Below are 23691 nucleotides of genomic sequence, written 5' to 3'. Positions count from 1 at the left end.
TCACCTTTTCCCACATTTATTCAATGAAATAGCATGGTTTTGTAATTCTCCCTTAATTTATGCTTAAATGTAAAAACATACTTTTTTGGCCTAAAATTGATGATTTTAATTCACTTTAAATTCCATTCGATGCCTTGATGTGTTTGTTGAGTGATTTCAGATTCATAAGGCAAGTATTGGATGGAAGAAGTGAGGAGAAAAGCATGCAAGTGGGAGAGAACTCATGAAGAAATGAAGGAACCGTGAAGCTGTCAAGCCTGACCTCTTCGCACTCAAATGACCATAACTTGAGATACAGAGGTTCAAATGAGGCGGTTCCAGTTGCGTTGGAAAGCTAACATCCGAGGCTTCAAAATGATATAAAATTTGCCATAGTTACTTCGCGTCTAGAGATGCGCACGTGCAATGTACGCGTGCGCACCGATTGGTGCACGTGATTTACTAAAAGCAACTCGTGGCCAGCGATTTGTAGAGCATTTTGGGCCCAATACAACTCATTTCTAATGCTATTTTATGCAAAATTCAAGCTTGGGCAAAGGGGGGAGCAATTAGTTGTAGCTTAGCATCATGTAGTTTAGTTTCTAGAGAGAGAAGCTCTCTCTTCTCTCTAGAATTAGGTTAGATTATGTTAATTTTATCTTAGATCTAGGTCCAATTTCATGTTTTCATCTTATTTCTTTTATGAATTCTTGCTTCTACACCTTCATTCTCTTAGTTTGTGATTTTAATTTTACTTTTATGCCTCTTTGCTTATGAGTGATGAACACTTGTTGGAATTGGATTTTTCTTTAATGCAATTGATCTTTGAGGTCCTCTTTATTGTTGATCTTGTTTAATTGCACTTGGTAGTTGTTAGATTTCACTATTTCTTGTCATTTATTATGCTTTCCTTTTATTCCTTCCAAGTGTTTGACAAAATACTTGGTTGGATGTTAGAATAGATTTTGAGCATTCTTGGGTTGGAGAGGTAACTTAGGAACTCTTGAGTTGCTAATGTCCAAGTGATTGATGATTGGGAGCCATTGACTGTAGGTCTCACTAATTGAATTGGTGGAGAACTAGGACTTATTGACTTGGATTGACATAGCTCATTTGACTTTCCTTTATCATTTAGAGGATGACTTAATGGGGTTGATCCTTGTCAATTCTCATGTTGTGGTTAGTGATAAGGATAGAGATCCTTGACCACCAATCCTTGCCAAGGCCTTTTTGTTATTTGAATTTTCTTATCATTTATCTTTCATGTCTATTATTTCAAAAACCCCAAAAATATACCTCATAGCCAATAATCATACACTTCATTGCAATTCCTTGTGAGACGACCCGGAGTCCAAATACTCCGGTTAATTCTTATTTGGGGTTTGTACTAGTGACAAAACCAAATTTAATTTGATGTAAGGATTGACTATTGGTTTGGACTATACTAACAACAGACATATTTTGTGAAATTCTGAACCGGTATAGATTCTTGTGTCAGTGCGCATGCTCACTGCTATTCGCGTGCTCTCATCAGTGGCAAATTTTGACTTGTGTGTACGCACAGTCTTGTGCGCACGCACACTTTGCACATTTTTGAAAACGTGTGTACGCATGGAGGTGCTTGCTGTTGGGAGCGCTAGCACACTCTAATGCGCACACATACCCTACGAAATATGCAAGCTGTGCGTACGCACAACCTCGTACGTATGCACACGCTGGAAGGTGCATTCTGTTGAGGGCATTCACACGTATCTATGTGTGTACACAGAATGGAAAATTTTACTCTCTGTGCGTACATATCCCTCTATGCGTACGCACACTTCTTGGAAATACTTCTGGGCGTGCGTACGCACAACCCTATTTTTCAATAAACCTATTATTTTTAACTGTTTAACCTTACTGGCAAGCTTGTAAACTTCTGTGACACTTATATAAGACTCTTTAGCTTGTTTTTAGGTGTCATAACATAGAGAGGGCTCGAGATGAAACTAATTAGATATTTTCTTGTAAAAGGTTTAGAAAACGGAGACTTAGGTTTCTAGAGTACGGAGGACGGATTTGATTGAGTGAGGAGGCGGAGTTTTGTGTTGATGATCACTGACTATGAATTGTGAAAATTATGAATGATGGTGGTTGAGACGAGTCTGGGACTCAGAATAGAACAATGGATCTCTGATATATTCAGAAATGCTTTTTGAAAACCATTGAATCACTGTTTTATACTGAGATTGTTGAGACGCTATGCGCCTGGCAAGGATGGCGGTTAATCATGCCTGTTGAGTTCGCAACGGCGGCGTAAGGCTGGTGGTTAGTCCCGCTTATATTGAGATGTGAGGTCCGTGGCAAGAGTATTCTGCTTGCATCCCTTCGGAATCACTATAGTGTGCAGGCACAGACATCCTGGACCGTGATTCGGACACAATATCTCGGGGGTTCCCATTATGAGACTGAAGGGCGACATCTCCATGCAGATGTGTCGGGTTGGCAGTTGAACAGACAATGTGATATCACAGTCAATAGGACAGGCATTCATCATGTGCATCTTTTATCTGTTTGTTTGCTTTGCCGACTTGAAATTTTTGCCTAATTGTATAACATGACTAAATGCTACCTGAATTTCTAGATATACATGTTATACTTGTGTTTTGCTTGCATTGTAATTACTTGTGCTTTCTATTAGGATTGAGGAGGTTCGAAAGGTGGTGGCAATGTGATCAAATGGCGGTTAAGCTGACAAAGGCTATGGGACAGCGGAGAATTGTTAGATTAGAAATCCACTAAGTTAGATTATCCTTTTTCATTGTGGTTTTAAAGTTAATGGTTTAATTTAGGTATGTTTTAAGCTTGAATCTCATGATGGATATGAATATCTAGGATTGCCTTTGGTGTCCAAAAGTCTTATATCTTACATCATTGGGAACTGTTAGCATACTGAAAACCTCCGGTTCTCATTCTATACTATGTTGTTATTTTCCAGATGCAGGTCGCAACCCACCTCAGTGAGTTGCTTGATGGTGACAAAGCGGATGATCTTCACTATGTTCTGAAATCTTTTGATTATTTTGTTTAGCTTCTCTCACTTTGTATTTATTTTTCCCAGAGGCTCACTTTAAGAGGAAGTTTGTATAAGCTGTTTTAATTTTAAAACTCAGTTTGTCTGTATATAACTAGCTGGCTTAAACTCCGAGGGCAGCGGCTAGATTTCTTATGACTATTATACTTTCATACATCTATATAATATATATATATATATATCGTGATATCTGTACGTATATCTTGTGCCTCGCTTAGTGTTGTTTCATGTGACAGTTTGTGCTTTTCAAACTCTGTTTTTGAGCTTAATTCTTCATCGGGCTTCTAGAATTATTATTTCTTTCTATATATACATACGTATAAGATTTAGAATTGTCATAACCTTTGATTAACCTTCGCTTTACAACGCGAGGTAAGGTTTAGGATAATTAGGGTGTTATAGTTTACCGCTTGTCTGTTATCTATATACGTGAGTGTTATGACTTCACGATTTTATTTTCACTCTTTTCAGGATTCTCGATGTATACCTCCTTTCAATTATTTATAATTATGTATTATAATCCACCTTGAGAGTCGTACCTCCCTGTTATCATTGACTTATGACTCGAGCATAAGGATTTAAATATAAGGATGTTACAACAGTAATACATTTATTGATCACAAAAATTACCAAATTCTACCTGTGTATGACAGCCACCAAATCGAACACCAAGGTTGCTTTCTAAACAAGAAATCGAAGAAGAAAAATGTAAAAAATTGTCTACTCCACCTTGATCACTACATGAGAGCACAGCAACATCACGCCAAGCTTCCTTACGTGAAAAGTGGTACCATCATGAAGAAGAAGAAGATACGAATGCTTTAATCAGTTTAGATGTTTTATGGGAGTTATGGACACAGCCAGAAAATTGCTTATTACAGATCTCTTTACACACAGATTTGGTTTCTTTTACCAACAGATTTTTGGTTATTAACGAAATTATCGGTGGATTTTGTCCTTCTATAAAAGCCTTGTCAGAAATTACTTATCAACAGATTTTTTCCATCGGGAATTTACCAACAGATTTTTTCCTGTTACCGACAGAATTTTTCTCGGTAATGGTTCCCCTTTCGCTAAAAATAGTTAGATTTTCTGTTGGTAATTTACCGACAGATTTTTTCTGTTACCGACAGATTTTTCCTCGATAATCATCACTTTAATTTCGCTTTAACCTTCCAATTTTTCGACAGATTTTTCATCGGTAACTAGCGTCAGATTTTCCGACAAATTTTTTGTCGGTAATTGGAGCCTTGGAAAGCATTTTCATCTGTATATCCGTCAGTAAGGTAAAATAGAATTTTTTAAAAATTTTTTTATTGAAAAATAAACCTATTTTCATACAAAATAAATATAAATTTAATTAATACAAATTTTCATCTAACTTGTATTCGAATATTTATAATATTTCAAAAATTAAACAAGTTCATCGTATTATCAAACTAAAAGAAAAGTACTATAATAAACAACCAAGTCAAGATAATTCAAAATATAAATAAAGTGTATTGATACATCAACTATAATCCTAAATGCGTTGTTCAACCATCTTAATCAGTTGAATAGAACACAAAAGGAGCATGAAAAGAAATCCAAAAAAAGTTGGTAAGAAATCAGAGTGTGCATCCTTCTTTCATTTTATGCTTCTTCCTTTCAACCATCAATCAATGTGAGGAAAAAAAACAGCTTCTATTGTACTAGAAGTGTTAATAGAGAGCCATGCATCTATCAAGTTTGCATTCCATATTGGCTTTCCATAATCCACTCAGATCTTGTTGCACCACCACATCATGAGCAAAAAGCACAATTTTATGTAGAGCAAGGAAGATTTCTGGCAAATAAAAATGTAGGAAGTTCAATTCAGAAGTATATCCTGGATCATTAGAATCATATTTCTTGGAGGTGTTGTACTTTGAAAACCATTTAAAGTTGTCCATGTTCTGTATGTGGACTGTTGCACTGCCATGAGGGTTTAACAAGAACCACATTGAGATTGCAGGAAAGTAGAGTGAATTGGTCACTACATGGAAAACAAGTTTCTCCTCCTGCATTTAAAAGTCATTATTGTCAATCAGTGTCGTCATTATATATAGGTCAATAATAACAATACCCCTATCGGGGAATCAACTACATAACTCAATAGATGAAATTATCATTATGCTGTTGATTAACTAAACTATTCATTAGGAACGTGAAATCGTCTCACGGTTAGAAATACAAGCATAATGCGTGTATCTGTTGATTGTAAAGTTGAAAAAGTTAGGTCCTAGTTTTTTCAAAGCAATAGAAGGCTTTCAGTTTGCTTATACTTCATACAAAATAAAACCTAACAGTTGTTGTCTTCCCCAGTAAGCACACAACAATACATATAATCTTTATAACTAGTTTCGTGCATTTTTTTTATCCACTGAAAAATTAGCTCCTATTAGGCCATGGATATTGAAGCCAAAAAAACCAAAGTGGTCTTGCTATTACTAAAAACATGATTGCATTTAGATACACTTATAAAAGCTAGCTCCTACAGAAAACTTTAAATATTTCCCATTTCTTTGCATAAATAATATATGTTAACTAGGTACATAGTAAACTCATGAGTAACTAAATTTCTAAAATCATGATGACTGCCCTTCTAAGACAGTGGATATAGTTAACCATTTATGGATGAACTGATAGGATTTACTACTAGAAAATTAGTTATTACAGACAGATATTTTCGACAGATATTATTCTACAAAAATACAGATAGAATTTATGAGAAATTTTTTGTTGAAATCCAAAAAAAAAATTAACATAAATTACAGATAAAAAAAAATTCGTCAAAAATTTTGTAAAAAAATTAAATTTTTTTTATTAAAAATGATTACAAATAAAAAATTCATATGTAATTAAATAAAAAAATATTACATTTTATTAAATTACACACAGAAAAAGAGTCTGTAATTTAAAATATTTGGTCGAAAATGTTAAAATAAGAGTTTGCTCGACGATCTCCTCCTCATTTCACAAAACACCCCATCCTTCTTCGGCGGCGCTCCTCACTCATCCCCTCCAAAACCTTCATCGGCGGCGCCTCTCGCTTGTACACCACCGTTACCCCATGCTCTATCACACCCCTTGGCCAATCTCTCCATCACACCACTTCCCTAATCTCTCTCTTTTAATTTCGATGCTGATGAATTTTGCCACCTCTCGATGTCGTTTTCTGTCATTGCTCGCTGAAGCTCGTCAGCATCATCGCCGCTTCTACCTCTTCTTCTCCTAGCCGTTGATTCAGGTATGCTATATCGTCCCTTCCGATTACATTGATTCTTGTCGTCGCCGCTTCTACCTCTTCTTCTTCTACCAAAACTTTGATGGCTAAGATAGTTGTTCTGACTTCATCAAATGTGCACAAGGACTTTCTTCACTTACTTCCAAAGTTCCAATGTCAATTAGGACTTTCTTCACTGACTTTAATTTGACGGAGAAATGAAAAACGACGATGTTTACATGAACGCCGAAGATAACAACGAACCTGTATTATCTCTTTCTTCTTTTGTTGCTATTCTCTGTTTCTTTGAGTTCACCTGATTTCATTGAATCGCGCTTCTCTCTTTTGTGTTGCTCATGTTCGAATCCGAAACCCTAATTTTGATGATATGCCACTACTATTGTGAGTGCAGGATTTTGATGACATGAATAAGCGCTTGAAGAATATAGAAGCTGAAACTGCTAATCTAAAAGAGATACTGGGATCAGTAGCAGAATGCAGAAGATTGAACGGCAATGAATATCCTGCAATCAACTTCAGAAAGCACAGTGCGGTATTGACTGATTTTGGTGGCCTTGGTGATGAAAAAACTTTCAACACGAAGGCATTTCAATATGCTATAAGCAACCTGAGCCACTATGCATCTGATGGTGGTGCACAGCTTGTTGTGCCACCTGGCAAATGGCTCACTAGAAGCTTTAATCTCATCATCCATTTCACTCAATTTCTCCAAAAGGATGCTCTCATTCTTGCATCTCAGGTATATATAATACATATACATGACCATTTAATTTTTATGTTCATAATATATGGATGATGCATATTGATAGGATAAATCAGAATGGCCTCCACTTCCTGTTCTACCATCTTCTAGAAGGGGAAGAGATGCTCCTGATTGAAGATTTAGCAGCCTCATTTTTGGAACTAACCTCACTGATGTTGTAATCACCGGTAACTATTAAAAATAATTATATATATTTAGTTGATCATTTTGAAGTCTAAAAATTTATAACTATCTGTGTATTTATAAGGTGCTAATGGCACAATTGACGGGCAAGGGTCATATTGGTGGGCTAAGTTCAAACAGAACCAATTCAAACTGACTATACCATACTTGATAGAGATCATGTACTCTGATCAAATCCAGATTTCATGGAAACAGATTCTCAGGTGAAATTCCACCAGATATAGGCAAGTTAAAGAGTGTTCTCAAGATGGATTTGAGTGTTAACAACTTTTCAGGTACTATTCCTCCTGAGATTGGTAAACTTTCATTGCTAACATACTTAGATTTGAGCCAAAACCAATTATCTGGTCTAATACCAATTCAGGTTTCTCAGATTCACATATTGAATTATCTTAATGTCTCATGGAAGAATGAAAGCAGCAAGGAGCTTAGGATCGCTAATGTTAATGATAAAAAGTATTCCACGTACACTTACCCTGCTGATCCCAACCAGGTCCATCCTCAATTCAATTCTTCAATTCCTCTTTGTTTTTGTGTTTTTTTTTTAAATTATTATTATTATTATTATTATTATTATTATTATTATTATTATTATTATAGTTCTAATGCCAGTTGCAATTTTGGTGAGGAAAATAATTCCTTGGCAGTAAGTTTTTTGAGTTTGTTCTAAGAATGTTATAGTTGTATTTGTTTAGTCTATTACATCAAGTTTTTGAGTTTGTTCTAAGAAGTATTTGTTTAGAATTAACAAACTCAGAAAGAAGGTGACAGTGGTGCACAAAGCAAACATAATAAAGCAAGCAAATGGTCTGTTCTTGGTAGCATGTAGAGAGGTTACGCAAAAGTATCCTACAATCCAAACAGGTCGGCTTTGGCATCTAACCACTTCTATTATATGGTTATAGATCTATAGAATCTCTATCCAAGCTTATGGTTATGATTTACTAGAACTCTTTCTTCTATTTCACTGTTAATGCACTTGTTCCTTTTTCTTCTTGAAGGATTTTGAAATTGAAAACTTTCTGGTTCTTCCATTAAAATATGTTGACTCTTTTTCAAAATCTGAATCCATATTTGTTCTACAAGCTTCTAAAGATTCTAAAAAGTTGGTTAGTCAAGAAAAGTCTTTTGCTTGTGCTGAAATTGAGAGTTCTAGGGCAGTGGTGCTGAGAATTGGGGAGGCCCTTGAGGAACAAGAAAACGTTTCCCAAGCTTCTAAACCATATATTAGACATTCTTTGTTTCCCCATTAGGAGAGAGAAAGATGTTATTTGAGCATAAAATTATACATGTTAATATTCTTTGTAATGAACACTTCTGCCTAAGTATTATTATCCTTAGAAGATCTTAGATTCAATTATACATGTTAATATTGTTTCCTCGTTGATAATTTGAGAATGCAAAATATACACTATCTTTTCTTCTTCACTCCGAGGATGTGGATGGACTAGTAGAAGAAGTTCAAGAGGCTAGAAGAATCAAGTTGTTGCATCAGCCATTCAAGGTTAATTTGCTTTTGCTTCCTCAGCTGTTTGGGTGGATAGTTTTTTATTATATATTTTATTTTATTTTGCTTAATTTCATCATACTCCATTCTATGGCAATAACAATTAATTATATATTTTTTGACAAATAATTTTCTCTCTGCATTATATCATTGACTTGGGTATTAATTCACATACATATGTCCTGTTCGGCTACTACCTATTTTTTCCCTCCCCCCTCCCTTTCTTGCTCCCAACTGTAGAATTTTTTTAAATGCTGAAGTTTTGTTTGATTTGTGTAAAATAGACTATAACATATCTGAATATTTATTACATTTTAAAACTATATCTTGTGTGTAGTGATATATTACTATGGTGTCAGACGTATATCTTATGTCTATCATAATTTCCAAATCTACAAGTCATTTTGGATACAGTACAACTAATTGTATCAGACATCAAATTTAAGACTAATAGTCTATGAATCTTCTTACAATCTTATGCTATAGTTTTAAACTCCAATAAACTATTGTGTATCACTATTTGAATATTGTTTGAAGTGGAGAGAATGAAACTAACTTTTTACACTAACTTTATGATGATTTCAAGTGATGGCCATGGAATATGAACTCCGCGCTCTAAGGGATCAAATTTGAGAATTTCAATTAAGCTTCAGAAGGAGGTTCGTAAGAGAAATTATTGTGGCACGCAGAAGAAACCCATGGGTCTTAGCAGAACAAGCCGCCAGGAGAAAGAGAAAATGTTGAATGGATCTTAGAAGAATTGAACAACTAATGTCCGGTCTATGCTCATGTACTTCCTTGTGAACCAATGTTGCTTGGGGATTATACTCTCTATATTTAGTTTAATTCTAGACTAGGTTTATGTTTATATTTAAGCTAATTTTGATAGTGGTTAGCTACAAGAGCAGATTGTTTTATACACCTTTAGTGTATGCTATAATATAGATGTTACAAGTTTTCTTTTTTTCAGTGGTGTTTGTTTAGAATAATAGTTGATGTCAATACACTTTGTTGATATATGGTTGTTACTTATTATTATAGTTGATGTATCAATATACTTTGTTTATGTTTTAAATTATATTGACTTGCTTGTTTATAGTATTTTTCTTTTAGTTTAATAATATGATGAATTTGTTTATTTTTTGAAATATTATAAATATTCAAATACAAATTATACAAAAATTTGTATTAAATTTATATTTATTTTGTATGAAAACAAGTTTATTTTGCAATAGAAAAACCTAAAAAATTTTATTTTACCTTACTGATGAATTTACAGACAGATTTTCTATCTATATTCAGAATGTGGGATGATTTTCCAAGATTCAAATTACACACGAAAAATCTTTTTGTAATTATCGACGAAATATCTGTAAAAAAATTCGTCTATTATTTCCGACGGAAAATCCGTCAGAAAATACGTCTCTAATTATCGACGGAAAATCCGTCTCTAATTACCGACGAAAAAGTTTGACGTTTCAGGGAAATGGAGGGGAAAATCTACTGAGGGAAAATCTGTCGGTAACTGGTAAAAATTCATCGCTAATTTTCCGACAGAAAAAATTCGTCGGTAAATAATTTTCGACGAGGCTTTACAGAGGGACAAAATCCGTCGGTAACCAAAAATCCTTCTGTAATAAAGACTAAATCTATCTGTAAATCTTTCTGTATTAAGCAATTTCTAGTTGTGGTTGAAGCTAAACCTAAACATCTAACTACAAATTCAGACTAAAAATAAACTAAAGCTATGCTTTTTGATAATTTCTACACCTGGATTTCTAAATCAGCAATTAATTAATGATTGTATATCTAGTGATTACATAATTGACCAATCAATGAGTCAAGTAAATTTGTATTCTCATACAGAAAGCATAAAACTAAGTACACATTTCAACAGGATAAAAAAGAAGCACATCTAATTAATTATCATAATCAATGTTTACACTGGGAGGAAGTCAAATGATATAAATAAAAATCTCAAGCATTCATATAGATAAGTTATTTTTGATAATTTGATTTTGATGCATGGTAAGCATGCAAAAGTTTTCACATAGGCATCCAATCACATGTTGCCCTATCATTCAAAGTATTTGGCCATTATAATAATTACCTCAAAATTCATAGAAGCAAGGAATAAGAATCGATGAGCTTATGTAACATTTTATATTGACACTTAATCTATATTTTTTGTTGTTACTTTTCCTCACATGTCCAAGAAAAAAATAATTAAAAGCATTTGGCCTCAATTTTTCAAGTAAACAATCCAAAAGAAATATTAAGGTGAAATTGATTGAAATTGACTATCAGAAACTACTTCTTTAGTTAGTTATTAGACTCTTTTTAAAATTATATTTAATAAAAATTATACCTTATCTCTATCAGTGAGGGACAATCCTTTCAGCTGAGCTTCCTGTACTTGTCTTTCATGGTGATTGATGAGGTTGAAATTTTCATAACATAAGTTCCTTCGGCAAGTGTACCAAATTACCAAGTAATAACTCACTGTTGAGTGAGGTTGATCCCACAGGGATTGATGGATTAAGCAACTTTATTTAGGTGATTTATCTAGTTAAGCTAATATTTGATGGTTTTGTGTAATTGAGTGAACAAAATTATGATCCACAAAGAAAGTAAAATAACAGAATGTAAATTGCTGGAAATTAAAGTGCTAAAAGTAAATTTGTGAAAGGTAAATGGTGGAAACTTAAATGACAAGAAAGTAAAGAGCTGAAACTTAAATGGCAAGAAAGTAAAAGCAAGAATGTAAATAGTTATGAAAAGTAAATTGCATGAAATGTAAATGGGTTTTGGGTGCTGGGAATCAAAGAAAACAAGAAACTTAAAGCAATTGAAAGGAAAAGGAATAATGGGTGAGATTCATTAGGGATTGGAGATATTATAATCCTTCATGAATCAATGGGTCTAACTTCATTCTCAATCATATGAAGTAGATCTATGGCGGACTGTAATTAATTGAGTTCCAATTCCTTGGCAACCCAATTTCTCTTAACATAACCAATTGCCAATTTCTTGATCTAATTGTTCATGAGAAGAGGTTAAGTTCAATTCTCTTATCCATAAGCCACACAAGTTCTCAGGAACTCAATTCAAACTAGGTATTTATTGATCAAGAGAGTTGTGAGAGAAAGTTCTTCAAACTAATTTCTATGATTCCCCTTCCGAGGCTTAATTACATAGAAATTCAAATGGATCTAAACCCCTTTCCGGTAGTGAATAGATCGGTTAAGCACGGAAGTTATCTCTTAGCTACAACAAGCGAATTGAGAAGAAGAAGAATTTCATTAATTCATCTGAATTACAACAGAGCTCCTCCCCCTAATGATATGGGGTTTAGTTCATCATTGCTCTGAAAAACTCAAAGGGAAAAGAAAAGTACATGAAAAGTAAAACTAAGTGCTGAAAGAAAATCCTAACTGGGATCCTCTCTGCAAAAGTCCCTTTTTTAAGTTCAAAACTCTCCTATATATACAATCTTCAGAGATGAGTCCTCAAGTACTTGGATGTGGGCTTTTGGCCTTAGTTAAAGCATCTTAGGAGTGGCTCTTTCTAAAGTTAACGCTGGCATTAACTCACTAACGCTCTCATACTTGCATGAGTGCCCTTGGAACTGGCGTTGGTACTAGCGTTAATAGCCTTGCTAACGCCACAAGTCTTCTTCTAAGCTGGCGTTAACACTGCCGTTAGTGTACTAACGGTGCCACCAACGTTGCCTTCAAACCCTTTCTAGCGTTGCTACTGGCGTTAACATACTAATGTGGCCATCAAAGTTCTTCTTGTTGTGCGTACGCACAATGCTTCGTGCGTGCGCACACTGGCCAATTTTCCTCTTGTGCATATGCACACTGCTCCGTGCGTACGCACACTAGCCAAATCTTCCAGCCCTAACTCGTGAAATTATCGAAGATGTTAGTGTGCTAACGGTAACACCCTAATTACCCTAAGCCTTACCCCACGTCGTAAAGCAAAAATTAATCAAAGGCTACGACAAGTCTAAAGCTTATACATATGATATATAAAAGAAACAATATATTCTAGAAGCCCGATGAAGGATACAGCTCAAAAATAGAATTTGAAAAGCGCAAACCGTACACCCGAAGCTACAAACTTAACGCACAAGAAATAGGAATAATATAGCAAAATATAAGAGTATAATAGTATAAATATCTAGCCACGGCTCGCAGAGTTTATGGTGGCTAGCTACATATAGACCATACAGAATTCTGAAAGTTAAAAAAACTTATACAAGTTTTTCTCTCAAAGTAAGCCTCTAAGCAAAAGTAAATACAAAAGTGAGAGATTAATACAAAATAAGCAAAAAGACTCCAAAACATATCCAGGATCCTCCGCTCTGTCACCATCTAAGCAACTCACCGAGGTGGATTGCGACCTGCATCTGAAAAACCACAACAGAATATGGTATGAGAACCAGGGGTTCTCAGTGTGGTAATAGTGTCCAGTGATGTAAGATATAAGACCCCGGGACGCCAGAGGCAATCCTAGAACTTCATATCCATCACAAGATTCATCTTAAAGCATAACTAAAATAGTAAAGCATAAAAGGGGTTGTCTATCTTAGGGGATTTTCTAATCTAACAGTTTTTCGCTATCCTACAGCCTTCACCAACCTATCCTCCATGCGATCCCATCGCCACCGCCTTCCGAAGCTCCTCAATCCCAGTAGAAAACACAATTAATACCAATGCAAGTAAAACACAAGTATAGGCATATATGGCAAGTAATTCAAGTAGGAAATTAGGCATCTTATACAGTTAGGCAAGCAATTACAAGTTGGCAAAGCAAACAAACAGATAGAAGATGCCCATGATGAGTGCCTGTCCTATTGGCTGTGATATCACATTGTCGGTTCAACTGCCAACCCGACACATCTCCATGGAGATGTCGCCCTTTGGAATCATAAGGGGAACGTCCGAGATATGGTACCCGGAACACCGTCCAGGATTTTGTGCCTGCACACTCTAGTGATCCAAAGGGATGCGAGCAGGATAGTCTTACCACAGACCTCACGTCTCAATGTAAGCGGGACAAACCACCGCCCTTACGCCGCTGCCGCTACCTCAACAAGCGGGATCCAACCACCGTCCTTGCCAAGCGCATAGCGTCTCAACAATCTCAATTCAAAATGTTACAGTAGTGGTATTTTCAAAAATTCATTATTTTAATATATTAATGATTCATCATTGCAACTCCGAGTCCTCAACTCATCTCAACCACTGTCCATTCAAAATTTCCATCCCAAACTCATTAGTTCATCAGTTTCTCAACTCATTGCCAGTAATCACCAAATTCACTACTCTTTCTTCTGTCTCAACCAAACTTATCCTCAATACACCAGAAACCTAAGCCTTTGTTCTTTAACTTTTACGGGTAATACCCAAATAATTCTACCCAAGACCTTCTCTATGTTTTAACATCCAAAAACAAGCCAAAAAGTCTTAAATAGGTGTCACAGAAGTTTACAAGCTTGTAGGGAAGAAAAATTTTCAAAATGTGTGCGTACGCATAGAGGTGTGCGTATGCACAAGTGTAAAATTTTCCAGTTCTATTTGCTCGATCAAGGCATGCAAATGCTCTCAACAGAATGCACCTTCCAACGTGTGCGTGCGCACAAGTCTGTGCGTGTGCATAGCTTGCCAAACTTCGTTGGTGGAGTATGCGCACAAAGCGTGATGGCACTCCCATCAATAGCCATGTTCCCGTGTTTGCGTGTGCACAAAGCTATGCGTGCACACAGCTGTGCGTGCACACACAAACTAGAAATCACAAATTATGTAGCATTCACAGAATTCAGATTTTGATACCAAACTTTGAATGATCATAACTTCCTCTACAAAAATCCATTTTTTTCAAACTTTATATCAATTTAAAGATTTTTCAATGAACTTTAATTTAAAGTAAATTTCAAAAAATTTATAAAATTGAGGCTCAAGTTATGAACCTTCAAAGTTAACCAAAAATTCATTTTTACCAAAATTTACAAGTTTCTCAATTCCTTGAAATATATAGCCAAAACCAAATCAAACCATTCCAAACTCTAATTTACATCCAAATCTACCCTTTTGTGTCATAATTCACCCTTCATACCAATTTCCCACTCACATTGCAATATCATCAACCTCAAACATCGAATATGTCACACTAAAGCCATTTTTAATCCACACAATCATCCACCATCATCATAGCACTAACAATCATCATGATTAAACTCATTCAACCCCAGTCTCACTCTTCAACATCATTTTATCAACATTAACATCACAATTCATCAAAATAGCCAAAACTCATCAATTCATCATGCATCATATCTCAACAAATCAAACAACCAATACAATCCAATCCTATCCTATGGGTCACTAGCCTAACTGTCCAGAAATATTATATACTACATAGAGGAAACCAAAATTATACCTTGGTCGATTCCCAATATGTACCAAAACCCAAATTGAGTTCTATTCAAGCTTCCAACCACAACCAAGCCACCAATTCAACTCCAGGCTCCAAGTAAAAGCAAATAATCACAACTTCAAGCTATAAATACACATAATTCATAACTAATCAACCTAGGGTTCAATTTAATCACAATTTCACAAAGGTTCAAGACACTCTTACCTTACCCAACAACTTTAGAAGCAAAGCCCAATAGTAATCAAGTGCTAGAGTGTACCTAAACACCCAAAATCACAAAATTTCAAACAATACAAAACCCTAAAAATTCAAAATTTTGTAGAGCTCTCCGCGGTGATTGTGTGGCTGCAAACGGTGCGGCGATCGGAGTTCCGTAGCTCAAGTTATGAGCTTGGGAAAATGATGATGAATAGTGACAATGGAAACCCTCTTCTCTCTTCTCTTCTCAGCTGTGTGGTGTTGTGTTTATGGCTAATAGGTTTATTAATTGGGTTATATATGTTGGATTTGGGCCCAACTTAGGCCTGGTCCAACCCGTTAGCATTTTTAGCCCGTTTGCCCTAACTTTGGGCCAAACCTTTAAAATTAACGCCCGATTTTTTACTTTAATTATTTTTTCTAAGGTTTTCCACTATTTTTAATTATTCTCGCATGGTACCAGACAGATTTAAATCGGTTCGACCGGTTTGGCTGCCGGTTCATGGTTTTACTCGGTTTTTCCAAGAAAATACATTTTCGGACTCAGAAAAATCTACTGAATCCAAAAATCATATTTAAATTCTCCAATTCTCATTTTAAATTTATGGATCCTATTTTGGGAAATATTAATTATTTAATTAGATGGTTAATTTGTCTCGGTTCTTACACTAACTTGGGTAGCATTAGCATACTAACGTTGGCACCTCCCTTCTTGTGTCGAGGTGTTTATGAGCTAACTCTGGCCACTAACGTTGCCTTTCACCTTGAGTCATGTTGGTGCTGGTGTTAGTGAGCTAACTTGGCCACTAACGCCAGCTTTCTCCTCTTTCTTGGCAACGTTAGCACTAGCGTTAGTGGGCTAACTTGGCCACTAACACCAGCTTCTTCTCCTTGCCAATGTTAGCACTGGCGTTAGTGGGCTAAATTGGCCACCAACACCAGCACCTCTTCCTTGAGTCAACGTTAATCATGGCGTTAGTGGGCTAACTTGGCCACTAATGCCACAGCCTCTGCTTCTTCTCTGCTTTTCCTTTGCTTCTCCTTGCCTATTGACAAACCCCAATTTGACGGTTTATTTTGTATTGAGTTTAGGGGATTTTATCACCTTTTACCCACATTTACTCAATGAAATAGCATGGTTTTGTATATTCTCCTTTAATTGTGCTTAAGAGTGAAAACATGCTTTTTAGATCTTAAAATAGCTAAATGTAATTTACCTTGATTCCATTAGATGCCTTGATATGTTTGTTAAGTGATTTCAGATTTAGGAGGCAAAGATTGGATCAAGGGAATGAAGAAAAAGCATGTAAAGTTGGAGAACTCATGAAGAAATGATGGAACCAAAAAGCTGTCAAGCCGACCTCTTCGCACTTAATTGACCATAACTTGAGCTACAGAGGTCCAAATGATGCGGTTCCAGTTGGGTTGGAAAGCTAACATCCGGGGCTTCAAAATGATATAAATTTTGCCACATGTTGCTTCGCGTTCAGGGGAGCGCACGCGCACTTTGCGCGCGCGCGCCGATTCTGTCCGTGGCCCACTTTAATGAAATCGTCCCCAGCGGTTTTAGGAGCCTTGTGGGCCCAATCCAACTCATTTCTGATGCTATTTAAGTCAAGTATTGAAGGGGGAAACACATGTTAGTTACTATTAGTCACAGTTTAGTTTTAGAAGTAGTTTTTAGAGAGAGAAGCTCTCACTTCTCTCTAGAATTAGGATTAGGATTAGGTTTAGGTTAATCTTTCTTCTTAGATCTAGATTTAATTCATGCTTTGATCCAATTTTCCTTTGTCAATTCTCTTTCTTTTAATAATGCAATTTGAGGTAATTCATGATAATTGTGAGTTCCTTGATTGTTGTTGTTAATTCTTTGTATTCAATTGTTGTTAGAATTCTTTCTTGTTGTGATTTACTATACTTTCCTTTTGTGCCTTCCAAGTGTTTGATGAAATGCTTGAGAGGATGTTAGAGTAGAATTTTATGTTCTTGGCTTGAGAAGGTAACTTAGGATTTCTTGAGTCACTAGTGTCCAATTGATTGCTAGTTGATAGCCATTAACTCTAGCCTTCTCTAATCCAATTAGTGGAAAGCTAGGACTTATGGACTAGGATTGATATAACTCACTTGACTTTCCTTTGTTGATTGATTTAAGGATGACTAAGTGGGATTAATCCTTGCAACTACCATACTTGTGGCTAGTGATAATGATGAAGACCCTTGACAACCAAATCTTGCCAAGACCATTTTGTTAATAAAGTTTTCTTACCATTTACTATTCATGTTTCTCCTCTAAAACCCCAAATATAACTCACAACCAATAACAAAACACTTTATTGTAAATCCTAGGGAGAACGACCCGAGGTTTAAATACTTCGGTTTATAGATTTTAGGGGTTTGTACTTGTGACAAACAAATTTTTGTATGAGAGGATTATTGTTGGTTTAGAGACTATACTTCGACGAGATTTCATTTGTAAAATTCTAAACTGTCAAAAATCCAATCGTCACCTATCATCAACCAAACAAGTGCATCAAAGCTTTTCCATAATCACAAGATAATGCATCATTCATTGCATTAAGTAATTCTTGCATAAATCTCGTAAAAATATTTATAATTCATAATACTTGGTTGAATCAAAACATTCATACATTACTCATCCAAATGCTTGCTTATTGACTAAGAAAATGCATGAAACCAAGTAAAAACTATAGAAAATGGCTTGTGAAACTAGCCAAATATGCCTAAGCATCAGTGATCCACTTCTAAAACTTGAGGCATAACATGCAAGCCCCAAAAGACTTAAGAATTATAGAAAGCACCAAAAAACACTAACCATTAACTTCCAAAAGGTACTTCTCCTCCCATTAGTTAAAGAATCCTCAGAATCATTGGATTTGGTTGTCAAGTAGTGTCTTGCCTCAATTTGTTTGCCTAAAATTCTCGCTGCCACTAATCCGCGGTGCAATCTCTTATATTTGGTTGTCTTGCCTTTGTTGTTTCAAGATATTGCAAACCAAAATGAAGAAGTCAGTAAAACAAAAGGTCAACTATTGCTACCTTACCTAATCAGAAAATATTTAGTAGTACAGTTCTTAATGTTATATTTAATAAGATTCAATTATTCAACTTTGAGGGAATGCAAATAATGGATAAACTTACAGGCATCTCTGTTCAACCTTGGAAGTTAAAACTTGTTTCTTATTTTATTGTTCTTGTTGTTGTTATCATCTCTGTTCTATTCTAAAAGAGAAGGCATACTCAAAGAAGCCATGATAAAAAAAATGGATCACTGGATTGTTATAACTTCAAATACGGAAATTCACTCAATTCAGGTGGATCAACACAGATTCTTATAAGTCAGTGTTTTATGGTTAAAAGGATTACTGTGGAAGAAAAAGGTCAGTGAAGAGACACAGAGAAAATTGTAAGTCTCCATTTTTGAGTTTGTAGAAGAATATCTTGTTATATCATACTTTATTTTACTTATTGGTTTTTGTATGCAAAAGTCACTGCTCTATAATACAATAACAATTCCTTTTTTTGTGGGATGAAAGCTTCTTCTCCATATAAATTTTTGTAGAATATTCAATTTTTATGACTTGCTTATTTTAATTTATGATATTTCTAGCAACTTTAGGATAAAAATTTGGTAAATAATGTTAATCTAATTATTAACCATCAAAATTTCATGAAAATTCTTTGAATACTAGAGAAATTCTTGAAGCTTCTTGGTACTAGACTAGCAAAGTGATTATTATCAGCACAAACGGCTCTAGTGGTCCCCCTGAGCAGATTTGGGGTGTCAAATTTCCAATTAAATTATTTTCAAATACTAAAAAGATCATAAGATTGGTCATGTTTCTTATGGCCAGTGGAATGCTACCTTTAAGATTGTTGAAAGACAATTCAAGCAGCGAGAGCCTCTTTAAGTTTCCTAGCAACTCCTTAATCATTTGCATTCAGAAATTGAAATCTTCTTGTTCTTCCACCCCTTTTGAGTCTTTTTCTTGCTTTTCTTTCTTCTTTTTGTTGATCCTTCTTCTTTGACAGTGGACTTTATTTTGAGATTTTCCTTCTCAATGGTCAACACTTCAATTTCTTCTTGATTTCCCTCATCACTCTACACAGTTTCATTCTCCTTTGGCCCTGTTGTGTTGTTTGTATCTTGTTTTGGAAGGTAATCAATGATTGTCTTGTTGGTTTTTTTCTTCCATTGCAAGTCTTTTTTATCAGTCTCCACGCAGTTTCTCTTTTCATCAATGTGTTGTGTTTCTAGAAAGACATTCAAGGTGATGCTTTCATCATGCATTCTGAGGGTCAGCTCTCCTTGCTCCACATCTATAATGGCCCTTGCTGTCGCCAAGGATGGTCTTCCAAGTATAATGGAATCACCTTCATCCTCATCTGAGTCTAAGACCACAAAGTCTGCAGGGAATATAAATTTGTCCACCTTAACTAGAAGGTTCTCAATCACACCCCTGGGACATATCACTGACTTGTCCACCAATTCTAGAGACATTTGTATTGGCTTCACTTCCTCTATGCACAACTTTTTCACCAAAGAAGAGGGCATTAGATTGATAATTTCCCCTAAATCACACATTGCCTTGTTGATGATTATACTGCCAATGGTACAACGTAGAAAGAAACTTCCAGGATCTTCAAGTTTGGGTGGAAGCCCTTTTTGAATTAGTGCCATGCATTCTTCAGTGAGCAATATAGTTTCTTTCTCGTGCTAACTTCTCTTCTTATTGATGAGATCTTTCAAGAATTTTGCATATAGGGGCATTTGCTCTAATGCCTCAGCCAGGGGGATGTTGATCTCCAATTTCTTGAAGACTTCAAGGAATTTAGGGAAGTGTTGGTCCTTCGTCTCCTTGTTGAACCTTTGGGGATATGGCAATGGAGGTATGAAGTTCACTCCCTGCCTTTGTTCCTTGGTTGGTTTTTCCATTGCTTCCTTCCCTTTTCTTGAGATTTGTGGTTGGTCTTCCTTTTCTTAAGCCTGCTTGCCTGCTGTCACTTCTTTGCTGGCTTCCTCTTTCTCAGATTGCTTCTTGTCATTTTCCTTTGGCTTCTTCGTTGCTCCTTCATCTTTCACCAAGATCTTTCCACTCCTCAGTTGTATGGCTTTGCACTCTTCTTTTGGATTAGGAATGGTGTCACTTGGTAATGAGCTTGATGGTCTCTCAATAGCAATTTGCTTGGAAAGCTGTTCAAGCTGCCTTTCTATATTTTTCACGGAAGCTTCTTGATTTTTTATTGTAAGCTCTTGGTTCTTCATCATTTTCTCCATCAAGAGCTCTAAGTTGGTGATCCTCTGAGAGTCTTGTGAGATTGGTTGGTTGTGAGATGTTGAGGGTTGATGGTAAGTATTTTGGTTGGTGGCTTGGTTATTAGATGGATAATAGTTGGAGGTGGGGTAGTTATTTTGGGGTTTTCTGTAGGAATTGTGGTTATTGTTTTGCTGGTTGTAGTTCTAGTTATTTCTTAAAGTGTTTTTATTTGAATTCCTTTGCCATGGTTGCTGATTCTGGTTGTGGCTATCTCCCCATCTAAGGTTTGGGTGGTTCTTCCAGGATGGGTTATAAGTGTCACCACAAACTTTATTTGATCCAGAACTTTGGTTGTGTACATATTGAATTTGTTCTTTCTGTTGATTCTCTTTATTCTCTTCATTCTGCCCCCATGTGATTGGTGGTTGGCTTGTGACATTCACTAATGCAACTTATATGCTATCAATCCTCTTAGCTATTTGTTCAAATTGTTGATGAATTTGCTGCTGCATCACTTTGTGTTGAGCTAGGATCATGTTTACTCCTTCCAACTCTAGCACTCCTTTCCTCTATGATAGTTGGTGTTGTCTTTGGTGAGCAAAGAAATATTGGTTGTTTGCCACCATATCAATGAGATTTTGGGCCTCTTCTGCAGTCTTCATCAGTTGCAAAGAGCCTCCAGGTGAATGATCCAATGCTTCTTGAGCCTTCAAAGTGAGTCCTTCATAGAAGTTTTGAAGCTTGTCCCATTCAGTGAACATGTCTGGTGGGCATTTCCTGAGCAAGGATTGTATCTCTCCCATGTCACATATAAAAATTCAGCATCCAATTGTGTGAATATTTGCACTTTAGTCTTCAATCTAATAATCCTCTAAGGTGGGTAAAATTTAACAAGAAACTTGCTCACTAGATCCTCCCAAGTGTTAATGCTCTCTCTTGGAAATGTCTCTAACCATTGAGTAGCTTTGTCTCTGAGGGAGAATGGGAATAGCAACAGCTTGTAGATGTCAGGATGCACACCATTATATTTGACAGTATCACAAATCCTCAGGAAAGTGGATAAGTGTTGGTTTGGATCTTCAAGTGGTCCTCCTCTAAAAGAGCAGTTGTTTTAGACCAATGTGATGAGTTGTGGCTTAAATTCCAAGTTATTTGCATTGACATTTGGAGTAAGGATGCTACTCCCATAATGCCTTGGGTTAGCAAACGTGTAAGAGGCCAAAACTCTTCTCTGAAGTGGATTGTTGTTGTTGGCCACTCCTTTTTTATTAGCATTGGAAGTGTTTCCTTCCATCTCTTGGAATTCTTCCTCAAAAACTTCTTCACCAATGACTCCTTTCCCTCTGGCTTCTCTTCTTATTCTTCTCAAAGTTCTTTCGTCAAGATCACCAGAGTTAAGAACCTCTCTTTTTGCCTCTGTCATACAAACAAAACACAAAAAACACAGAACCAGAAAACCAGTGAAACTTCACTCTATTGTTAGAGTGAGGTTTGGTTATCTTAAGCAAAAATTCAAACAGTTAGTGTGTTACTCAAAAATTAAAGAAACAGAAAAAAAGTGCTTGATCTAGACCTCCACCTTCCTTAATCATTGTCAATCTAATCAATCCCCGGCAACGGTGCTAAAAACTTGATGTGTGGAAAATGATCCAACACTAAACTCACCGGCAATTGGATCGGGTCACATAAAGTAATAATAACTCACATGAGTGAGGTTGATCCCACAGAGATTGAAGGATTGAGCAATTTTAGTTAGGTGGTTGATTTAGTCAATCGAACAAAAGTTGATTTGAGTGATTTGTATCCAACAGAAACTAAATTGCATGAAATTTAAAGGGAGAGGGATAATTGACAAGAATTTAAAGTGCATAAGAAATAAAAGAGCTGAATCTTAAAGTGCAAGTAATGTAAATTGCAGAAACTTAGATTGCAAGAAACGTAGATAGTTGAAACTTAAAGTGCAAGAAATGTAAATGGCTTGAATCATAAAAGGATTTGGGAATTGGGATTGCAGAAATTAAACAAGAAAAAGTAAAATGGCATTAAATAGAGAAGTAAAGAGAAGTAAAATGCAACATATCTAAACAGAAAAGTGGAATTACGTGAGAAACCAACAGAAAGCAAAATGTAGCTTAATTGCAATAGCTAAGGGAAAAGTTGAAGATCTCAGGGGTGGAGGAGACTAGAAAACGAGTCTACATCTGAAGTCCTTCCTTGATCCAACAGGAGAATAATTGCAGAGAAGTAAAAGATAGATTGCAGAAGAAGTAGAAATGAAAATAGTAAAGAGACCTTAGCTCCAAACCACAATTCCTTGAATTATGCAGAAAATTAAACAGAAAGAGATCTCAAGGTGAGATTGAAACAGAATTTCTTCAATTCTCTACTCAAGATTCAAAACAAAGATGAAGAGAGTAGAGGCAAGAACAAGAAGAAGAGAATTCAGTTCTCTCCTTAATTCCCAAACCTCCAAAGCTAGAAAATAAAGTTGAAAATTCAAAAGTAAGCAAAAAGGTCCTCTCTAACTCAAACTAACATCTATTTATACACTTCCTATTTTTGAATTTTTGAATTTGGAGTGGGCTTTTTAATTTGGTGAAGAATTGAATTAAATTAGAATTTTGGTTGAATTTTTGGGCTATAGGTCACACTCCCAAGATCAAGCTCGGTTCATGGTAAGAGCGGAGCTTTGGTGTTGCTTGTGTGTTGTGCACCAAGCCTTCCCTGGCCATGTCAAGCGCGCATTCCTTCTTGTGACAAGGGAGTAACGCTCAACTCTTGGCAAGATCTGAGCTTGCTCCTTGTCTTTAGTGAGGGCCATGGTTCGAGTCCTTGGAAGAGCATGTGTTGCCCATTCTTCTTGTCACATGAGTGGCGGCTAATGCCTTGCTTCCTTGATGCCCTTGGTTCAAATCTGGTGGAGTGCAAACAAGCCAATTTTGACTTGTTTTTCTTGCAAAGTAGCGCTGCAACCTTCCCTCTTGGCCTTGCGTTCGAATCTCA

The 23691-nt window shown here is 35.9% G+C and overlaps 1 protein-coding gene and 1 pseudogene across 1 annotated transcript; one reads left to right on the top strand and one right to left on the bottom strand.

The window, feature by feature from the left end:
• The first annotated feature begins 6032 nt into the window (after positions 1–6032).
• LOC107465664 (probable polygalacturonase) lies at positions 6033–9734 on the top strand (annotated as a pseudogene).
• Positions 9735–19532: 9798 nt separating this feature from the next.
• LOC107465643 (uncharacterized) lies at positions 19533–20111 on the bottom strand. Its single transcript, XM_016084618.1, has one exon. The coding sequence runs from the start codon at positions 20109–20111 to the stop codon at positions 19533–19535; it is 579 nt and encodes a 192-aa protein (XP_015940104.1).
• Positions 20112–23691: the final 3580 nt, after the last annotated feature.

The sequence above is a fragment of the Arachis duranensis genome, chromosome 9, assembly GCF_000817695.3.
Source record: "Arachis duranensis cultivar V14167 chromosome 9, aradu.V14167.gnm2.J7QH, whole genome shotgun sequence".
NCBI lineage: Eukaryota > Viridiplantae > Streptophyta > Magnoliopsida > Fabales > Fabaceae > Arachis > Arachis duranensis.
Note: the sequence above shows the minus strand (reverse complement) of the source record. Positions and strands in the feature narration are given on the sequence as shown.

What these genes read in the sequence shown, in the direction of transcription:
- LOC107465643 (XM_016084618.1), bottom strand. Translation starts at nt 20,111, where the DNA reads ATGGCACTAATTCAAAAAGGGCTTCCACCCAAACTTGAAGATCCTGGA.